The sequence below is a fragment of the Carcharodon carcharias genome, chromosome 24 (genome assembly GCF_017639515.1).
Source record: "Carcharodon carcharias isolate sCarCar2 chromosome 24, sCarCar2.pri, whole genome shotgun sequence".
Lineage (NCBI taxonomy): Eukaryota > Metazoa > Chordata > Chondrichthyes > Lamniformes > Lamnidae > Carcharodon > Carcharodon carcharias.
Genome location: NC_054490.1, coordinates 31,642,766 through 31,659,800, shown reverse-complemented (window position 1 = coordinate 31,659,800; position 17,035 = coordinate 31,642,766). Strand labels below are relative to the sequence as shown.

The 17,035-nt window shown below is 52.6% G+C and overlaps 1 protein-coding gene across 4 annotated transcripts in view; it reads left to right on the top strand.

The window, feature by feature from the left end:
* Window positions 1–17,035, top strand: part of LOC121269363 (NACHT, LRR and PYD domains-containing protein 3-like) — a 112,368-nt gene that overhangs the window by 82,478 nt on the left and 12,855 nt on the right. For all 4 annotated transcript variants that reach the window (XM_041173942.1, XM_041173943.1, XM_041173941.1 and 1 more), the window contains one exon: window positions 16,214–16,384. In XM_041173942.1, coding sequence (XP_041029876.1) covers window positions 16,214–16,384 — 171 coding nt within the window. The remainder of the gene's footprint in view (window positions 1–16,213; window positions 16,385–17,035) is intronic.

The following is a 17,035-nucleotide window of genomic DNA, read 5'->3' as shown; positions in this document are numbered from 1 at the left end:
CGCCGTTCTATCTCCCCGGCTCTGCTCTCGGTCTCACTCTTTCCCGCACTGCTTTATCACCCCGGCTCCGCTCTTGGTCTCACTCTTTCTCGCGCTGTTTAATCTCCCCAGCTCCATTCTCGGTCTTACTCTTTCTTGCACTGTTTTATCTCCCCGGCTCCACTCTCGGTCTCACTCTTTCTCGCACTGTTTTATCTCACCAGTTCCGCTCTCGGTCTCACTCTTTCTTGGACTGTATTGTCTACCTGGCTCGGCTCTCGGCCTCACTCGCTCTCGTGCTGTTTTGTCTCCCCAGCTCCACTCTTGGTCTCACTCACTTTCGCGCTGGTTTCCTCGCAGCCTCCACTCACTCTCAGTCTCTCTCACACTGTTTTATCTACCCCGCTCTGCTCTCGGTCTCGATCTTTCTCACACTGTTTTATCTCCCTGGTTCCACTCTCGGGCTCACTCTTTCTCCCGCAGTTTTATATCCCCGCTCCGCTGTCAGTGTCACTCTTTCTCGCGCTGTTTAATCTCCCCGGCTCTGCTCTCGGTCTCACTCTTTCCCGCACTGCGTTCTCTCCCTGGCTCCGCTCTCAGTCTCCCTCTCCCTCGCGCTGTTTTATCTCCATGGCTTCGCTCTCATTCTCACTCTTTCTCGCTGTGTTTTATCGTCCCGGCTCCGCTCTCGGTCTCACTCTCTCTCGCGCTGTTTTATCTCTCCGGATCCGCTCTCGGTCTCACTCTCCCTCGTGGTTTTATCTCCATGGCTCCGTTCTCGGTCTCACTCTTTTCTCACGTTGTTTTATCACCCCAGCTCTGCTCGCAGTCTCACTCTTTCTCGCGCTGTTTTATCTCCCCAGCTCCGCTCTCGGTCTTACCCTCTCTTGCGCTGTTTTATGTCCCCGGCTCTATTCTCGGTCTCACTCTCTCTCACGCCGTTCTATCTCCCCGGCTCTGCTCTCGGTCTCACTCTTTCCCACACTGCTTTATCACCCCGGCTCTGCTCTCGGTCTCACTCTTTCTCGCGCTGTTTAATCTCCCCGGCTCCACTCTCGGTCTCACTGTTTCTCGCACTGTTTTATCTCCCCGGCTCCACTCTCGGTCTCAATCTTTCTTGGAGTGTATTGTCTACCTGGCTTGGCTCTCGGTCTCACTTGCTCTCGTGCTGTCTTGTCTCCCCAGCTCCATTCTCAGTTTCACTCACTTTCGCGCTGGTTTCCTCGCAGCCTCCACTCACTCTCAGTCTCTCTCACACTCTTTTATCTACCCCGCTCTGCTCTCGGTCTCGATCTTTCTCACGCTGTTTTATCTCCCTGGTTCCACTCTCGGGCTCACTCTTTCTCCTGCAGTTTTATCTCCCCGCTCCGCTCTTAGTCTCACTCTTTCTTGCACTGTTTAATCTCCCCGGATCCACTCTCGGTCTCACTCTCCCTCACGTTGTTTTATCTCCTCAACTCCACTCTTTCTCGCGCTGTTTTATCTCACCAGTTCCGCTCTCGGTCTCACTCTTTCTTGGACTGTATTGTCTACCCGCCTTGGCTCTCGGTCTCACTCTCTCTTGCGCTGTTTTGTCTCCATGGCTCTATTCTCATTCTCCCTCTTTCTCACCTTGTTTTATCTCCCTGGCTCTGCTCTCAGTCTCCCTCTCCCTCGCGCTGTTTTATCTCCATGGCTTCGCTCTCGGTCTCACTCTTTCTCGCGCTGTTTTATCTCCCCGGCTACACTCTCGGTCTCACTCTCCCTCGCGCTGTTTTATCGGCCCGACTACGCTCTCGGTCTCACTCTCTCTTGCGCTGTTTTATCTCTCTGGCTCCGCTCTCAGTCTCACTCTCCCTCGTGCTGTTTTATCTCTGCGCCCCCGCTCTCGGTCTCACTCTTTCTCGCGCTGTTTTATCTCCCTGGCTCCGTTCTCGGTCTCACTCTTTTCTCACGTTGTTTTATCACCCCAGCTCTGCTCTCAGTCTCACTCTCTGTCGTGCGGCTTAACCTCCCTTGCTCCGCTCTTGGTCTCACTCTCTCTCGCACTGTTTTAACTCCCCGGCTCCGTTCTCGGTCTCACTCATTCTCGCGCTGTTTCATCTCCCCATCCCCGCTCTTGGTCTCACTCTCCCTCGCGTTGTTTTATATCCCCGGCTCCGCTCTCGGTCTCACTCTCTCTCACGCCGTTCTATCTCCCTGGCTCTGCTCTCGGTCTCACTCTTTCCCGCACTGCTTTATCACTCCGGCTTCGCTCTCAGTCTCTCTCTTTTTCGCGCTGTTTAATCTCCCTGGCTCCATTCGGTCTCACTCTTTCTCGCACTGTTTTATCTCCCCGGCTCCACTCTCGGTCTCAATCTTTCTTGGACTGTATTGTCTACCTGGCTCGGCTTTCGGTCTCACTTGCTCTCGTGCTGTTTTGTCTCCCCGGCTCTACTCTCAGTCTCAATCTTTCTCACAATGTTTTGTCTCTCCGGCTCGGCTCTCTGTCTCACACTTTTTCGCGCTGTTTCATCTCCCCATCCCCGCTCTCGGTCTCACTCTCACTCTTTCTCGCGCTGTTTTATCTCGCCGGCTCCGCTCTCAGTCTCACTCTTTCTCGCGCTGTTTTATCTCCCCGGCTCCGCTTTCGCTCTCACTCTTTCTCGCGCTGATTTATCCCCCAGGCTCCACTCTTGGTCTCACTCACTTTCGCGCTGGTTTCCTGGCAGCCTCCACTCACTCTCAGTCTCTCTCACACTGTTTTATCTCCCCTGCTCTGCTCTCGGTCTCACTCTTTCTCACACTGTTTTATCTCCCTGGTTCCACTCCCGGTCTTACTCTGTCTCGCACACTTTTATTTCCCCGGCTCCGCTCTCGGTCTCTCTTTTTCTCGCGCTGTTTTATCTCACCAGTTCCGCTCTCGGTCTCACTCTTTCTTGGACTGTATTGTCTGCCCGCCTTGGCTCTCGGTCTCACTCTCTCTTGCGCTGTTTTGTCACCCTGGCTCTACTCTCAGTCTCCCTCTTTCTCAAATTGTTTTATCTCCCTGGCTCCACTCTCAGTCTCCCTCTCCCTCGTGCTGTTTTATTTCCATGGCTTCGCTCTCGGTCTCACTCTTTTCTCACGTTGTTTTATCACCCCAGCTCCGCTCTCAGTCTCACTCTCTCTCACGCACTTTTATCTCCACGGCTCCGCTCTCGGTCTCACTTTTTCTCACGTTGTTTTATCACCCCAGCTCCGCTCTCAGTCTCACTCTTTCTTGGACTGTATTGTCTACCCGCCTCGGCTCTCGGTCTCCCTCTCCCTCGCACTGTTTTATCTCCCCGGCTCCACTCTCGGTCTCACTCTTTCTCGCGCTGTTTTATCTCCCTGGCTACACTCTCCGTCTCACTCTTTCTCATGCTGTTTTATCTCTCTGGCTCCACTCTCGGTCTCACTCTCTTGCGCTTTTTTATCTCTCCGGCTCCACATTGGGTCTCACTCTCCCTCGGGCTGTTTTATCACCCCAACTCTGCTCTCGGTCTCACTCTCCCTCGTGCTTTTATCTCCCTGGCTCCGTTCTCGGTCTCACTCTTTTCTCACGTTGTTTTATCACCCCAGCTCTGCTCGCAGTCGCCCTCTCTCTTGCGCTGTTTTATCTCCCCGGCTCTGCTCTCGGTCTCACTCTCTGTCGCGTGGCTTAACCTCCCTGGCTCCGCTCTCGGTCTCACTCTCTCTCGCACTGTTTTAACTCCCTGGCTCCGTTCTCGGTCTCACTCTCTTTCACACTGTTTTATCTCCCCGGCTCTATTCTCAGTCTTACTCTCTCTCACGCCGTTTTGTCTCCCCGGCTCTGCTCGCAGTCTCACTCTTTCTCGCGCTGTTTTATCTCCCCAGCTCTCCTCTGGGTCTCACTCTTTCTCACGCTGTTTTATCTCCCCGGCTGTACTCTCGCTCTCACTCTTTCTCGCGCCATTTAATCTCCCCGGCTCCGCTCTCGGTCTCACTCCCTCTCGCGCTTTTATCTCCCCGACTCCCCTCTCAGTCTCACACTTTCTCACGTTGTTTTATCACACCAGCTCTGCTCTCGGTCTCACTCTTTCTCGCGCTGTTTTATCTCCCCATCCGCGCTCTCGGTCTCAATCTCTCTCACACTGTTTTATCTCCCTGGCTCCGGAATCAGTCTCACTCTTCCTCGCGCTGTTTTATCTCGCCGGCTCCTCTCTCAGTCTCACTCTTTCTCGTGCTGATTTATCCCCCAGGCTCTACTCTAGCTCTCACTCTTTCACACGCTGTTTTATCTCCCCAGCTCCACTCGGTCTCACTTTTTCTCGTGCTGATTTATCTCCCCAGCTCTGCTCTCGCTCTCACTCTTTCTCGCGCTGATTTATCGCCCAGGCTCCACTCTTGGTCTCACTCACTTTCGCGCTGGTTTCCTTGCAGCCTCCACTCACTCTCAGTCTCTCTCGCACTGTTTTATCACCCCCGCTCTGCTCTCGGTCTCACTCTTTCCCGCACTACTTTATCTCCCCGGTTCCGCTCTTGGTCTCACTCTCCCTCGCGCTTTTATCTCCCTGGCTCCGCTCTCGGTCTCACTCTCAAACGGCTTTATCTCTCCGGCCTCACTCTTGCTTTCACTCTCTCTCGTGCTGTTTTATCTCCCAGGCTCCGCTCTCAGTCTCACTCTTTCTCACGCTGTTTTATCTCTTTGGCTCCACTCTCGGTCTCACTCTTTCTTGCGCTGTTTTATCTTTCTGCCTCCACGCTTGGTCTCACTTTTTCTCGCGCTGATTTATCCCACAGGCTCCACTCTAGCTCTCATTCTCTCTCGCGCTGGTTTCCTCCCAGCCTCCACTCTCATTCTCGGCCTCTCTCGCACTGATTTATCTCCCCCGCCCTGCTCTTGGTGTTACTCTTTCTTGCACTGTTTAATCTCCCCGGCTCCGGTCTCGGACTCGCTCTCTGTCGCACGACTTAACCTCCCCAGCTCCACACTCAGTCTCACTCTCCCTCGTGCAGTTTTATCTTCACGCCTCTGGTCTCGGTCTCACACTCTTTCGCGCTGTTTTATCTCTCCGGCTCTACTCTCGGTCTCACTCTGCCCCGCACTGTTTTATCTCCCTGGCTCCGCTCTCGGTCTCACTCTCTTTTGCGCTGTTCTATCTCCCCGGCTCTACTCTCGGTCTCACTCTCTCTCGCGCTGTTTTATCTCCCAGGCTTTGCTCTCAGTCTCACTCTCTCTTGCGCTGCTTTATCTCCCTGGCTCCGCTCTTGGTCTCACTCTCCCTTGCGCTGTTTTATCTCCCCGTCCCCGCTCTCGGTTTCACTCTCCCTCGCGCTGGTTTCCTGGCAGCCTCCACTCACTCTCAGTCTCTCTCACACTGTTTTATCTCCCCTGCTCCGCTCTCAGTCTCACTCTCTTTCTCGCGCTGTTTTATCTCCCCGTCCCCGCTCGGTCTCACTCTCCCTCGCGCTGTTTTATCTCCCCAGCTCCACTCTCGGTCTCACTCTTTCTCGTGCTAATTTATCTCACCAGCTCTGCTCTCGCTCTCAGTCTTTCTCACGCTGATTTATCGCCAAAGCTCCACACTTGGTCTCACTCACTTTCGCGCTGGTTTCCTCGCAGCCTCCACTCACTCAATCTTTCTCACACTGTTTTGTCTCCCCGGCTCCGCTCTCGGTCTCACTTTTTCTCGCGTTGTTTTATCACCCCAGCTCCGCTCTCAGTCTCACTCTTTCTTGGACTGTGTTGTCGACCTGCCTCGGCTCTCGGTCTCCCTCTCCCTCGGGCTGTTTTATCTCCCCGACTCTGCTCTCGGTCTCACTCTCCCTCGTGCTTTTATCTCCCTGGCTCCATTCTCGGTCTCACTCTTTTGTCACGTTGTTTTATCACCCCAGCTCTGCTCGCAGTCTCCCTCTCTCTCGCGCTGTTTTATCTCGCCGGCTCCGCACTCGGTCTCACTCTCTGTCACGCGGCTTAACCTCCCTGGCTCCGCTCTCGGTCTCACTCTCTCTCGCACTGTTTTAACTCCCCGGCTCCGTTCTCGGTCTCACTCTCCCTCGCGCTGTTTTATCTCCCCGGCTCCGCTCTTGGTCTTGCTCTCTTTCACACTGTTTTATCTCTCCAGCTCTATTCTCAGTCTCACTCTCTCTCTCACACCATTTTGTCTCCCCGGCTCTGCTCGCAGTCTCACTCTTTCCCGCACTGCTTTATCTCCCTGGCTCCGCTCTCGGTCTCACTCTCCCTCGGGCTGTTTTATCTCCCCGACTCTGCTCTCGGTCTCGATCTTTCTCAAGCTGTTTTATCTGCCCGGCTGTTCTCTCGGTCTCATTCTCCCTCGCGCCGTTTTATCTCCCCGGCTCTACTCTCGGTCTCACTCTTTCTCGCGCCGTTTAATCTCCCCGGCTCCACTCTCGGTCTCACTCTTTCTCGCACTGTTTTATCTCACCAGTTCCGCTCTCGGTCTCACTCTTTCTTGGACTGTATTATCTACCTGGCTCGGCTCTTGATCTCACTCGCTCTCGTGCTGTTTTAGCTCCCCGGCTACACTCTCGGTCTCACTCTTTCTCACGCTGTTTTATCGGCCCGGCTCCACTCTCGGCCTCACTCTCTTTCGCGCTTTTTTATCTCTCCGGCTCTGTTCTCGGTCTCACTCTTTTCTCACGTTGTTATATCACCCCAGCTCTGCTCGCAGTCTCCCTCTCTCCCGCGCTGTTTTATCTCCCCGGCTCTGCTCTCGGTCTCACTCTTTCTCGCGCCGTTTAATCTCCCCGGCTCCGCTCTAGGTCTCACTCTCTCTTGCGCTGTTTTATCTCCCCGGATCCGCTCTCGGTCTCACTCCCGCTCGCGCTTTTATCTCCCCGACTCCCCTCTCAGTCTCACACTTTCTCACATTGTTTTGTCACCCCAGCTCTGCTCTCGGTCTCACTCTTTCTCGCGCTGTTTTATCTCCCCATCCGCGCTCTCGGTCTCACTCTCTCCCGCACTGTTTTATCTCCCTGGCTCCGGAATCAGTCTCACTCTCCCTCGCGCTGTTTTATCTTGCCGGCTCCTCTCTCAGTCTCACTCTTTCTCGTGCTGATTTATCCCCCAGGCTCTACTCTAGCTCTCACTCTTTCACACGCTGTTTTATCTCCCCAGCTCCACTCGGTCTCACTTTTTCTCGTGCTGATTTATCTCCCCAGCTCTGCTCTCGCTCTCACTCTTTCTCGCGCTGATTTATCGCCCAGGCTCCACTCTTGGTCTCACTCACTTTCGCGCTGGTTTCCTTGCAGCCTCCACTCACTCTCAGTCTCTCTCGCACTGTTTTATCACCCCTGCTCTGCTCTCGGTCTCACTCTTTCCCGCACTACTTTATCTCCCCGGTTCCGCTCTTGGTCTCACTCTCCCTCGCGCTTTTATCTCCCTGGCTCCGCTCTCGGTCTCACTCTCAAACGGCTTTATCTCTCCGGCCTCACTCTTGCTTTCACTCTCTCTCGTGCTGTTTTATCTCCCAGGCTCCGCTCTCAGTCTCACTCTTTCTCACGCTGTTTTATCTCTTTGGCTCCACTCTCGGTCTCACTCTTTCTTGCGCTGTTTTATCTTTCTGCCTCCACGCTTGGTCTCACTTTTTCTCGCGCTGATTTATCCCACAGGCTCCACTCTAGCTCTCATTCTCTCTCGCGCTGGTTTCCTCCCAGCCTCCACTCTCATTCTCGGCCTCTCTCGCACTGATTTATCTCCCCCGCCCTGCTCTTGGTGTTACTCTTTCTTGCACTGTTTAATCTCCCCGGCTCCGGTCTCGGACTCGCTCTCTGTCGCACGACTTAACCTCCCCAGCTCCACACTCAGTCTCACTCTCCCTCGTGCAGTTTTATCTTCACGCCTCTGGTCTCGGTCTCACACTCTTTCGCGCTGTTTTATCTCTCCGGCTCTACTCTCGGTCTCACTCTGCCCCGCACTGTTTTATCTCCCTGGCTCCGCTCTTGGTCTCACTCTCTTTTGCGCTGTTCTATCTCCCCGGCTCTACTCTCGGTCTCACTCTCTCTCGCGCTGTTTTATCTCCCAGGCTTTGCTCTCAGTCTCACTCTCTCTTGCGCTGCTTTATCTCCCTGGCTCCGCTCTTGGTCTCACTCTCCCTTGCGCTGTTTTATCTCCCCGTCCCCGCTCTCGGTTTCACTCTCCCTCGCGCTGGTTTCCTGGCAGCCTCCACTCACTCTCAGTCTCTCTCACACTGTTTTATCTCCCCTGCTCCGCTCTCAGTCTCACTCTCTTTCTCGCGCTGTTTTATCTCCCCGTCCCCGCTCGGTCTCACTCTCCCTCGCGCTGTTTTATCTCCCCAGCTCCACTCTCGGTCTCACTCTTTCTCGTGCTAATTTATCTCACCAGCTCTGCTCTCGCTCTCAGTCTTTCTCACGCTGATTTATCGCCAAAGCTCCACACTTGGTCTCACTCACTTTCGCGCTGGTTTCCTCGCAGCCTCCACTCACTCAATCTTTCTCACACTGTTTTGTCTCCCCGGCTCCGCTCTCGGTCTCACTTTTTCTCGCGTTGTTTTATCACCCCAGCTCCGCTCTCAGTCTCACTCTTTCTTGGACTGTGTTGTCGACCTGCCTCGGCTCTCGGTCTCCCTCTCCCTCGGGCTGTTTTATCTCCCCGACTCTGCTCTCGGTCTCACTCTCCCTCGTGCTTTTATCTCCCTGGCTCCATTCTCGGTCTCACTCTTTTGTCACGTTGTTTTATCACCCCAGCTCTGCTCGCAGTCTCCCTCTCTCTCGCGCTGTTTTATCTCGCCGGCTCCGCACTCGGTCTCACTCTCTGTCACGCGGCTTAACCTCCCTGGCTCCGCTCTCGGTCTCACTCTCTCTCGCACTGTTTTAACTCCCCGGCTCCGTTCTCGGTCTCACTCTCCCTCGCGCTGTTTTATCTCCCCGGCTCCGCTCTTGGTCTTGCTCTCTTTCACACTGTTTTATCTCTCCAGCTCTATTCTCAGTCTCACTCTCTCTCTCACACCATTTTGTCTCCCCGGCTCTGCTCGCAGTCTCACTCTTTCCCGCACTGCTTTATCTCCCTGGCTCCGCTCTCGGTCTCACTCTCCCTCGGGCTGTTTTATCTCCCCGACTCTGCTCTCGGTCTCGATCTTTCTCAAGCTGTTTTATCTGCCCGGCTGTTCTCTCGGTCTCATTCTCCCTCGCGCCGTTTTATCTCCCCGGCTCTACTCTCGGTCTCACTCTTTCTCGCGCCGTTTAATCTCCCCGGCTCCACTCTCGGTCTCACTCTTTCTCGCACTGTTTTATCTCACCAGTTCCGCTCTCGGTCTCACTCTTTCTTGGACTGTATTATCTACCTGGCTCGGCTCTTGGTCTCACTCGCTCTCGTGCTGTTTTAGCTCCCCGGCTACACTCTCGGTCTCACTCTTTCTCACGCTGTTTTATCGGCCCGGCTCCACTCTCGGCCTCACTCTCTTTCGCGCTTTTTTATCTCTCCGGCTCTGTTCTCGGTCTCACTATTTTCTCACGTTGTTATATCACCCCAGCTCTGCTCGCAGTCTCCCTCTCTCCCGCGCTGTTTTATCTCCCCGGCTCTGCTCTCGGTCTCACTCTTTCTCGCGCCGTTTAATCTCCCCGGCTCCGCTCTAGGTCTCACTCTCTCTTGCGCTGTTTTATCTCCCCGGATCCGCTCTCGGTCTCACTCCCGCTCGCGCTTTTATCTCCCCGACTCCCCTCTCAGTCTCACACTTTCTCACATTGTTTTGTCACCCCAGCTCTGCTCTCGGTCTCACTCTTTCTCGCGCTGTTTTATCTCCCCATCCGCGCTCTCGGTCTCACTCTCTCCCGCACTGTTTTATCTCCCTGGCTCCGGAATCAGTCTCACTCTCCCTCGCGCTGTTTTATCTTGCCGGCTCCTCTCTCAGTCTCATTCTTTCTCGTGCTGATTTATCCCCCAGGCTCTACTCTAGCTCTCACTCTCTCACACACTGTTTTATCTCCCCAGCTCCACTCGGTCTCACTTTTTCTCGTGCTGATTTATCTCCCCAGCTCTGCTCTCACTCTCACTCTTTCTCGCGCTGATTTATCGCCCAGGCTCCACTCTTGGTCTCACTCACTTTCGCGCTGGTTTCCTTGCAGCCTCCACTCACTCTCAGTCTCTCTCGCATTGTTTTATCTCCCCCGCTCTGCTCTCGGTCTCACTCTTTCCTGCACTACTTTATCTCCCCGGTTCCGCTCTTGGTCTCACTCTGTCTCACATTTTTTTGTCTCCCTGGCTCATCTCTCGGTCTCCCTCTCTCTCGCACTGTTTTATCTCCCCGGCTCCACTCTCGGTCTCACTCTCCCTCGCGCTTTTATCTCCCTAGCATCTCACTCGTTCTCACTGTCCCTCACGCTTTTTTATCTCCCCGGCTCTGCTCTTGGTCTCACTCTCCCTCGCGCTTTTATCTCCCCAGCTGCGGTCTTGGTCTCACTCTTTCTTGGACTGTATTGTCTACCTGGCTCGGCTCTCGGTATCACTCGCTCTCGTGCTGTTTTGTCTCCCTGGCTCTACTCTCGGTCTCCCTCTTTCTCACATTGTTTTGTCTCCCTGGCTCTGCTTTCGGTCTCACTCTCTCTTGTGCTGTTTTATCTCCCCGGTTCCGCTCTCGGTCTCACTCCCTCTCGCGCTTTTATCTCCCTGGCTCCCCTCTCAGTCTCACACTTTCTCAGGTTGTTTTATCATCCCAGCTCTGCTCTCAGTCTCACTCTTTCTCGCGCTGTTTCATCTCCCCATCCCCGCTCTCGGTCTCACTCTCTTCTTCGCGCTGTTTTATCTCCCCGGCTCCGCGTTCGGTCTCACTCTTTCTCATGCTGATTTATCCCCCAGTCTCTACTCTAGCTCTCACTCTCTCACACGATGTTTTATCACCCCAACTCCACTCTCAGTCTCACTCTTTCTCTCGCTGTTTTATCTCCCTGGCTCTTCTTTCAGTCTCACTCTCCCTCGCGCTGTTTTATCTCCCCGGCTCTGCTCTCGCTCTCACTCTTTCTCGCGCTGATTTATCCCCCAGGCTCCACTCTTGGCCTCACTCACTTTAGCGCTGGTTTCCTCGCAGCCTCCACTCACTCTCAGTCTCTCTTACACTGTTTTATCTCCCTAGCTCTGCTCTCGGTCTCAATCTTTTTCACATTGTTTTATCTCCCTGATTCCACTCTTTGTCTTATTCTGTCTCGCGCACTTTTATCTCCCTGGCTCCGCTCTCGGTCTCACTTTTTCTCGCGCTGTTTTATCTCACTAGTTTGGCTCTCGGTCTCACTCTCTCTTGCGCTGTTTTGTCTCCCTGGTTCTACTCTCAGTCTCCCTCTTCCTCACGTTGTTTTATCTCTCTGGCTCCACTCTTGGTCTCACTCCCCCTCGCGCTGTTTTATCGGCCTGGCTGCGCTCTCGGTCTCACTCTCTCTCGCGCTGTTTTATCTCTCCTGCTCCGCTCTCGGTCTCATCTCCCTCGCGCTGTTTTATCTCCCCAGCTCTGCTCTCGGTCTCACTCTCCCTCATGCTTTTATCTCCCTGGCTGCATTCTCGGTCTCACTCTTTTTTCACGTTGTTTTATCACCCCAGCTCTGCTCTCAGTTTCACTCTCTCTCGCGCTGTTTTATCTCCCCGGCTCCGCTCTCAGTCTCACTCTCTGTCCCGCAGCTTAACCTCCCTTGCTCCGCTCTCGGTCTCTCTCCCTCGTGCAGTTTTATCTCCCTGGCTCCGCTCTCGGTCTCACTCTTTCCCGCACTGCTTTATCTCCCCGGCTCCGCTCTTAGTCTCACTCTTTCTTGCGCTGTTTTATCTCCCCGGCTTTACTCTCTGTCTCACTTTTTCTCGCGCTGTTTTATCTCACCAGTTTGGCTCTCGGTCTCACTCTCTTGCGCTGTTTTGTCTTCCTGGCTCTACTCTCAGTCTCCCTCTTTCTCACATTGTTTTATCTCCCTGGCTCCGCTCTCAATCTCCCTCTCCCTCGCGCTGTTTTATTTCCATGGCTCCGCTCTCGGTCTCCCTATTTCTTATGTTGTTTTATCACGCCAGCTCTGCTCTTGGTCTCACGCTTTCTCGCGCTGTTTTATCTCCCCATCCCCGCGCTTATTCTCACTCTCTCTCGCATTGTTTTGTCTCCCCGGCTCTGCTCTCGTTCTCACTCTCTCTCGCACTGTTTTGTCTCCCTGGCTCCACTCTCGGTCTCACTCTTTCTCGCGCTGTTTTATCTCCCCGGCTCCGCTCTCGGTCTCACTCTCTCTCGCACTGTTTTGTCTCCCTGGCTCCACTCTCGGTCTCACTCTTTCTCGCGCTGTTTTATCTCCCCGGCTCCGCTCTCGGTCTCACACTCTCTCGCGCTGTTTTATCTCCCCGGCTCCGCGCTCGGTCTCACTCTCCCTCGCGCTGTTTTATCTCCCCGGCTCCGCTCTCGGTCTCACTCTCTCTCGTGCTGTTTTATCTCCCCGGCTCTACTCTCGGTCTCAATCTTTCTGGCGCTGTTTTATCTCCCTGGTTCCACTCTCGGTCTCACTCTTTCTCCCGCAGTTTTATCTCCCCGGCTCCGCTCTCGGTCTCACTTTTTCTCACGTTGTTTTATCACCCCAGCTCCGCTCTCAGTCTCACTCTTTCTCGTGCTGTTTTATCTCCCCGTCTCTGCTCTCAGTCTCACTCTCCCTCGCACTTTTATCTCCCCGGCTCCGCTCTTGTTCTCACTCTTTCTTGCGTTATTTATCTCCCCGTCTCTGCTCTTGGTCTCAATCTTTCTCGCGCTGTTTTCTCTCATCGGCTCTGCTCTCGCTGTCACTCTTTCTCGCGCTGATTTATCCTCCAGGCTCCACTCTAGCTCTCACTTTCTCTCGCGCTGGTTTCTGCCCGGCCTCCACTCTCACTCTCAGTCTCTCTCGTACTGTTTTATCTCCCCCGCTCTGCTCTTGGTCTCACTTTTTCTCGCGCTGTTTTATCTCCCCGCCTCCGCTCTCGGTCTCACTCTCTGTCGCGCGACTTAACGTCCCTGGTTCCGCTCTTTGTCTCACTCTCTCTCACACTGTTTTAACTCTCCGACTCCGTTCTCGGTCTCTCTGTCACGCCGTTTTATCTCCCCGGCTCTGCTCTCGGTCCCACTCTTTCCTGCACTGCTTTACCTCCTCAGCTCCGCTCTCGGTCTCACTCTGTCTCGCGCTGTTTTATCTCCCCAGCTCTCCTCTGGGTCGCACTCTTTCTCGTGCTGTTTTATCTCCCCGGCTCTACTCTCGGTCTCATTCTCCCTCGCGCTGTTTTATCTCCCCGGCTCTACTCTCGGTCTCACTCTCTCTTGCGCACTTTTATCTCCCCGGCTCTGCTCGTGGTCTCCCTCTTTCTCGCGCTGTTTTATCTCCCCGGCTCCACTCTCGGTCTCACTCTTTCTCGCGCTGTTTAATCTCCCCGGCTCCCCTCTCGGTCTCACTCTTTTTTGGACTGTATTGTCTATCCGGCTCGGCTCTCGGTCTCACTCGCTCTCGCGCTGTTTTGTTTCCCCGGCTCTACTCTCGGTCTCACTCTTTCTCACATTGTTTTGTCTCCCTGGCTCCACTCTCGGTCTCACTCTCTCTCGCGCTTTTATCTCCCCGGCTCCCCTCTCAGTCTCACTCTTTCTCACGTTGTTTTATCATGCCAGCTCTGCTCTCGGTCTCACTCTTTCTCGCGCTGTTTTATCTCCCCATCCCCGCTCTCGTTCTCACTCTCCCTCGCGCTGTTTTGTCTCCCCGGCTCCGCTCTAGGTCTCACTTTTTCTCGTGCTGATTTATCCCCCAGGCTCCACTCTAGCTCTCACTCTCTCACACGCTGTTTTAGCTCCCCAGCTCTGCTCTCGGTCTCACTCTCGTGCTGATTTATCTCACCAGCTCTGCTCTCGCTCTCACTCTTTTTCGCGCTGATTTATCCCCCCAGCCTCCATTCTAGCTCTCACTCTTTCTTGCGCTGTTTTAGCTCCCCAGCTCTACTCTCAGTCTCACTCTTTCTCACGCTGTTTTATCTCCCCAGCTCCGCTCTCGGTCTCACTCTCTCTCGCGCTGTTTTATCTCCCTGGCTTCGCTGTCGGTCTCACTCTTTCTTGCGCTTTTTTAGCTCCCCAGCTCTACTCTCAGTCTCACTCTTTCTCGCACTGTTTTATCTCCCCAGCTCTGCTCTGGGTCTCACTCTTTCTCGCGCTGTTTTATCTCCCTGGCCCCGCTCTCAGTCTCGCTCTTTCTCGTACTGTTTGACCTCTCCGGCTCCGCTCTCAGCTTTGCTCTCTCTCGTACTGTTTTATCAACCCAGCTCCGCTCTGTCTTGCTGTTTCTCATGCTCTTTATCCTCCCGTTTTCACTCTCACTCTCGCTCTTTCTCGCCGTTTTTCTCTCCCCAGCTGCTCCCACTCTTGCTCTTTCTGGCGGTCCTTTATGCTCCAGGCTCTGTTCTCACACTTACACCTTTTTGCACTTTTTTACCCTGACTCTGCACTCAGTCTCGCTCTTTCTCGTGCTCTTTTATCCTCCCGGCTGCGCTCTTCCGCCATAACATCCGTGGATTGCCTCTCTACTCCTTGCTCTTTACCCTGAAATGTGGCTGCACCTTTCTCACCCTACTATCCGATTCGGACCGGGTGAGAAAGGTACAGTGCTGCGGGTTCCTGTATCCTTCAGTCGAGTGCAGGAAAGTTGCGGCTGAGGAAGCCACCCTGTCTTTGTTATGGGGTTGAGGGAATAGCCGGGAAAGGGGTGAAGGTTGGTGGGGTGGGGTGTAGTCAGCGGGAGTCGGGAGGGTCAGTACTATCGTTAATCAGACGTTCAAAGTGGTTTAAAACTCTTCTAGCTTTTCCTGGGTAACTGTTGCTGTGAGACAATCGGCACTATCCAAAGTTTGCTATTTAAGTCAATATATTAGATTGTTTCCATTTCAGGGCAATTTCTCAACAGAAGTTTGAACTTCCAGGGCAATTGCCATTTAATCCACTGTGCAGACATCTGCAGGGCTCCCTTACTGCATCTCTGGGGTATCCCCCAGGCAAGACACCCTGGGTAATGAAAGTTATGGTCCAAAAACTGCTTTCACTCTGTCTCATGTTATATTTGTCACTGATTCCCGCCTATAGTATGTCAATCCTACAGATCTTTGTGCCGAGAATGTGGGGGAATTATGTGGCTGTGCAACCTCTAAGGTACCCTCCTCCTCCTCGGACGTGGGCGGCTCTCTCCTGATCGCAGCAGCCCTTGGTTTGTGAGAGAGAGAAGAGCATTGGGAGGATAATGCACATTCCAACACATCCTTCAGACTGCTCTCTGTGAGCAGTGATGGACACATACGCTCTATGTTTTGTGGTCACCAGATGCTCTCCTGTGTCCATCCATTAGGCCATTCACTCTCAGATCCAAAAAACCCATCTCATCATCAGCGAGTGCCCACCCTGCCTCCAGGTCCCCCAGCTCCAGTGCTTCATCTGCCATGGGCATATGGATGGCAAAATCTCGACGCTGCCACCCTTCATCATTCATTCCCTGATCTTTTGTGCTCTCTTCTCCAATCTCATATGTTTCCATTTTTACACACCTGCCGAAGACACACACTAGCCTTTGTTGGTGTCAGCCTGAATGTCCATCATAGAGTCACAGGGATGTCTCCTGCATTTGGCCACTTAGTCATGGCAGTGTAGGAGTTAACTCTGACTGACTGGGACCCTCCACAGAAAGGCTGACATGCCCCTGACAGTCAATACTCCTGCCAGTGCATTGCCAGCAGTTGGGTGGGGATGAACTTTCTACTAATTTCACTTCTATCTTTATTCACATGTTAGGCTGTAAGCTTAACATTGTGTGCTGAACTCACAGCCATTACCTTTGTCTCCACCACAATCTCCATTCCTTAACCATCAACCCTACATGCCCACACACTAGTGGCACAGGTTTAAGGTGTGGGGCACTTTTCTTTGTCTTGCACCATCACCATTTTTGTTATTTTAAATCACACCTGCACTCACATTTTATTCTTTCCTTCCACCCAATCCGCCACCCTCATCCCTGTTACTTAAACCCTGTCATGTCACTGTTTTATCCCTGTTCTAATGTAAGCTCATCAATCTGAAACAGTAACACTGTTTCTTCCTTTACAGATACTGCCTGACCTGCTAAGAATTTCCAGACTCTTCATTTATATTTCACATTTATTGCATCATTTGTGTTTTGCTTCTATGGTTTCAAGTTGTGTTTCTTGAATCTTTCACATTGTACATTATTATTGTCTTTAATAATGTTCTTTAAAACATTAGAGATTTACTCTGATTCCTGTTATTTTTCTCTCTCTGGTTCCCAGTCTGTATGGTAACGCTCTCACAGATTCTTGTGCTGAGGATCTCGCCTCTGTTCTCAGTATAAACCGGTCACTAACAGATCTGGACCTGGGTTGGAATAACTTGGGAAATTCAGGAGTGAAGCTATTGTCTGTGGCTTTGAGGAACCCAGGCTGTAAAATGCAGAAACTGCAGTAAGTACCAGACTGTGTGAGATTGTGTTTATAATACCTGAATATATAACAATATACTTTGAGCATTGTTACTAGTATAAAAAAAAAATGTCTTATTGATTAGTATCAGTTATTAATTTTTTAAAAACTGCATTTACTGAAGAAGAATCATACGGACTTGAAACGTCAACTCTGTTTCTCTCTTTGCAGATCCTGTCAGACCTGCTGAGTTTTTCCAGCATTTTCTGTTTTTGTTTCAAATTTCCAGCATCAGCATTATTTTGCTTTTATCTTTGCATTTATTCTGACTTGTTGTTTCCCTCTCTGATCCCTAGGCTATGGGATGTCAGTCCCACAGGTCTTTGTGTCGAGGGTATGGGGGTAGAATGTGACGTTGCACCACCTGAGGACCCATCCTCTGCAGAGGTGGATGGCTGTCCCCTGGGCACAGCAGCCATTGAATGTGAAAAAGAGGAGTAATTATTTGGCAGTGACTGGAAGGTCATGAAGCTAAAATATAGCATATAATAGTGAGTAACAAATAACATTAGTACAGTAGTGAGAGGTGACCATAATGCAGAAGACCAAAATGTAGAATCAGTTTAGGTAGAGATAAGAATTAGCAAAGGTAAGAGGTCACTTGTGGGTGTAGTTTATAGGCCCCTAACAATA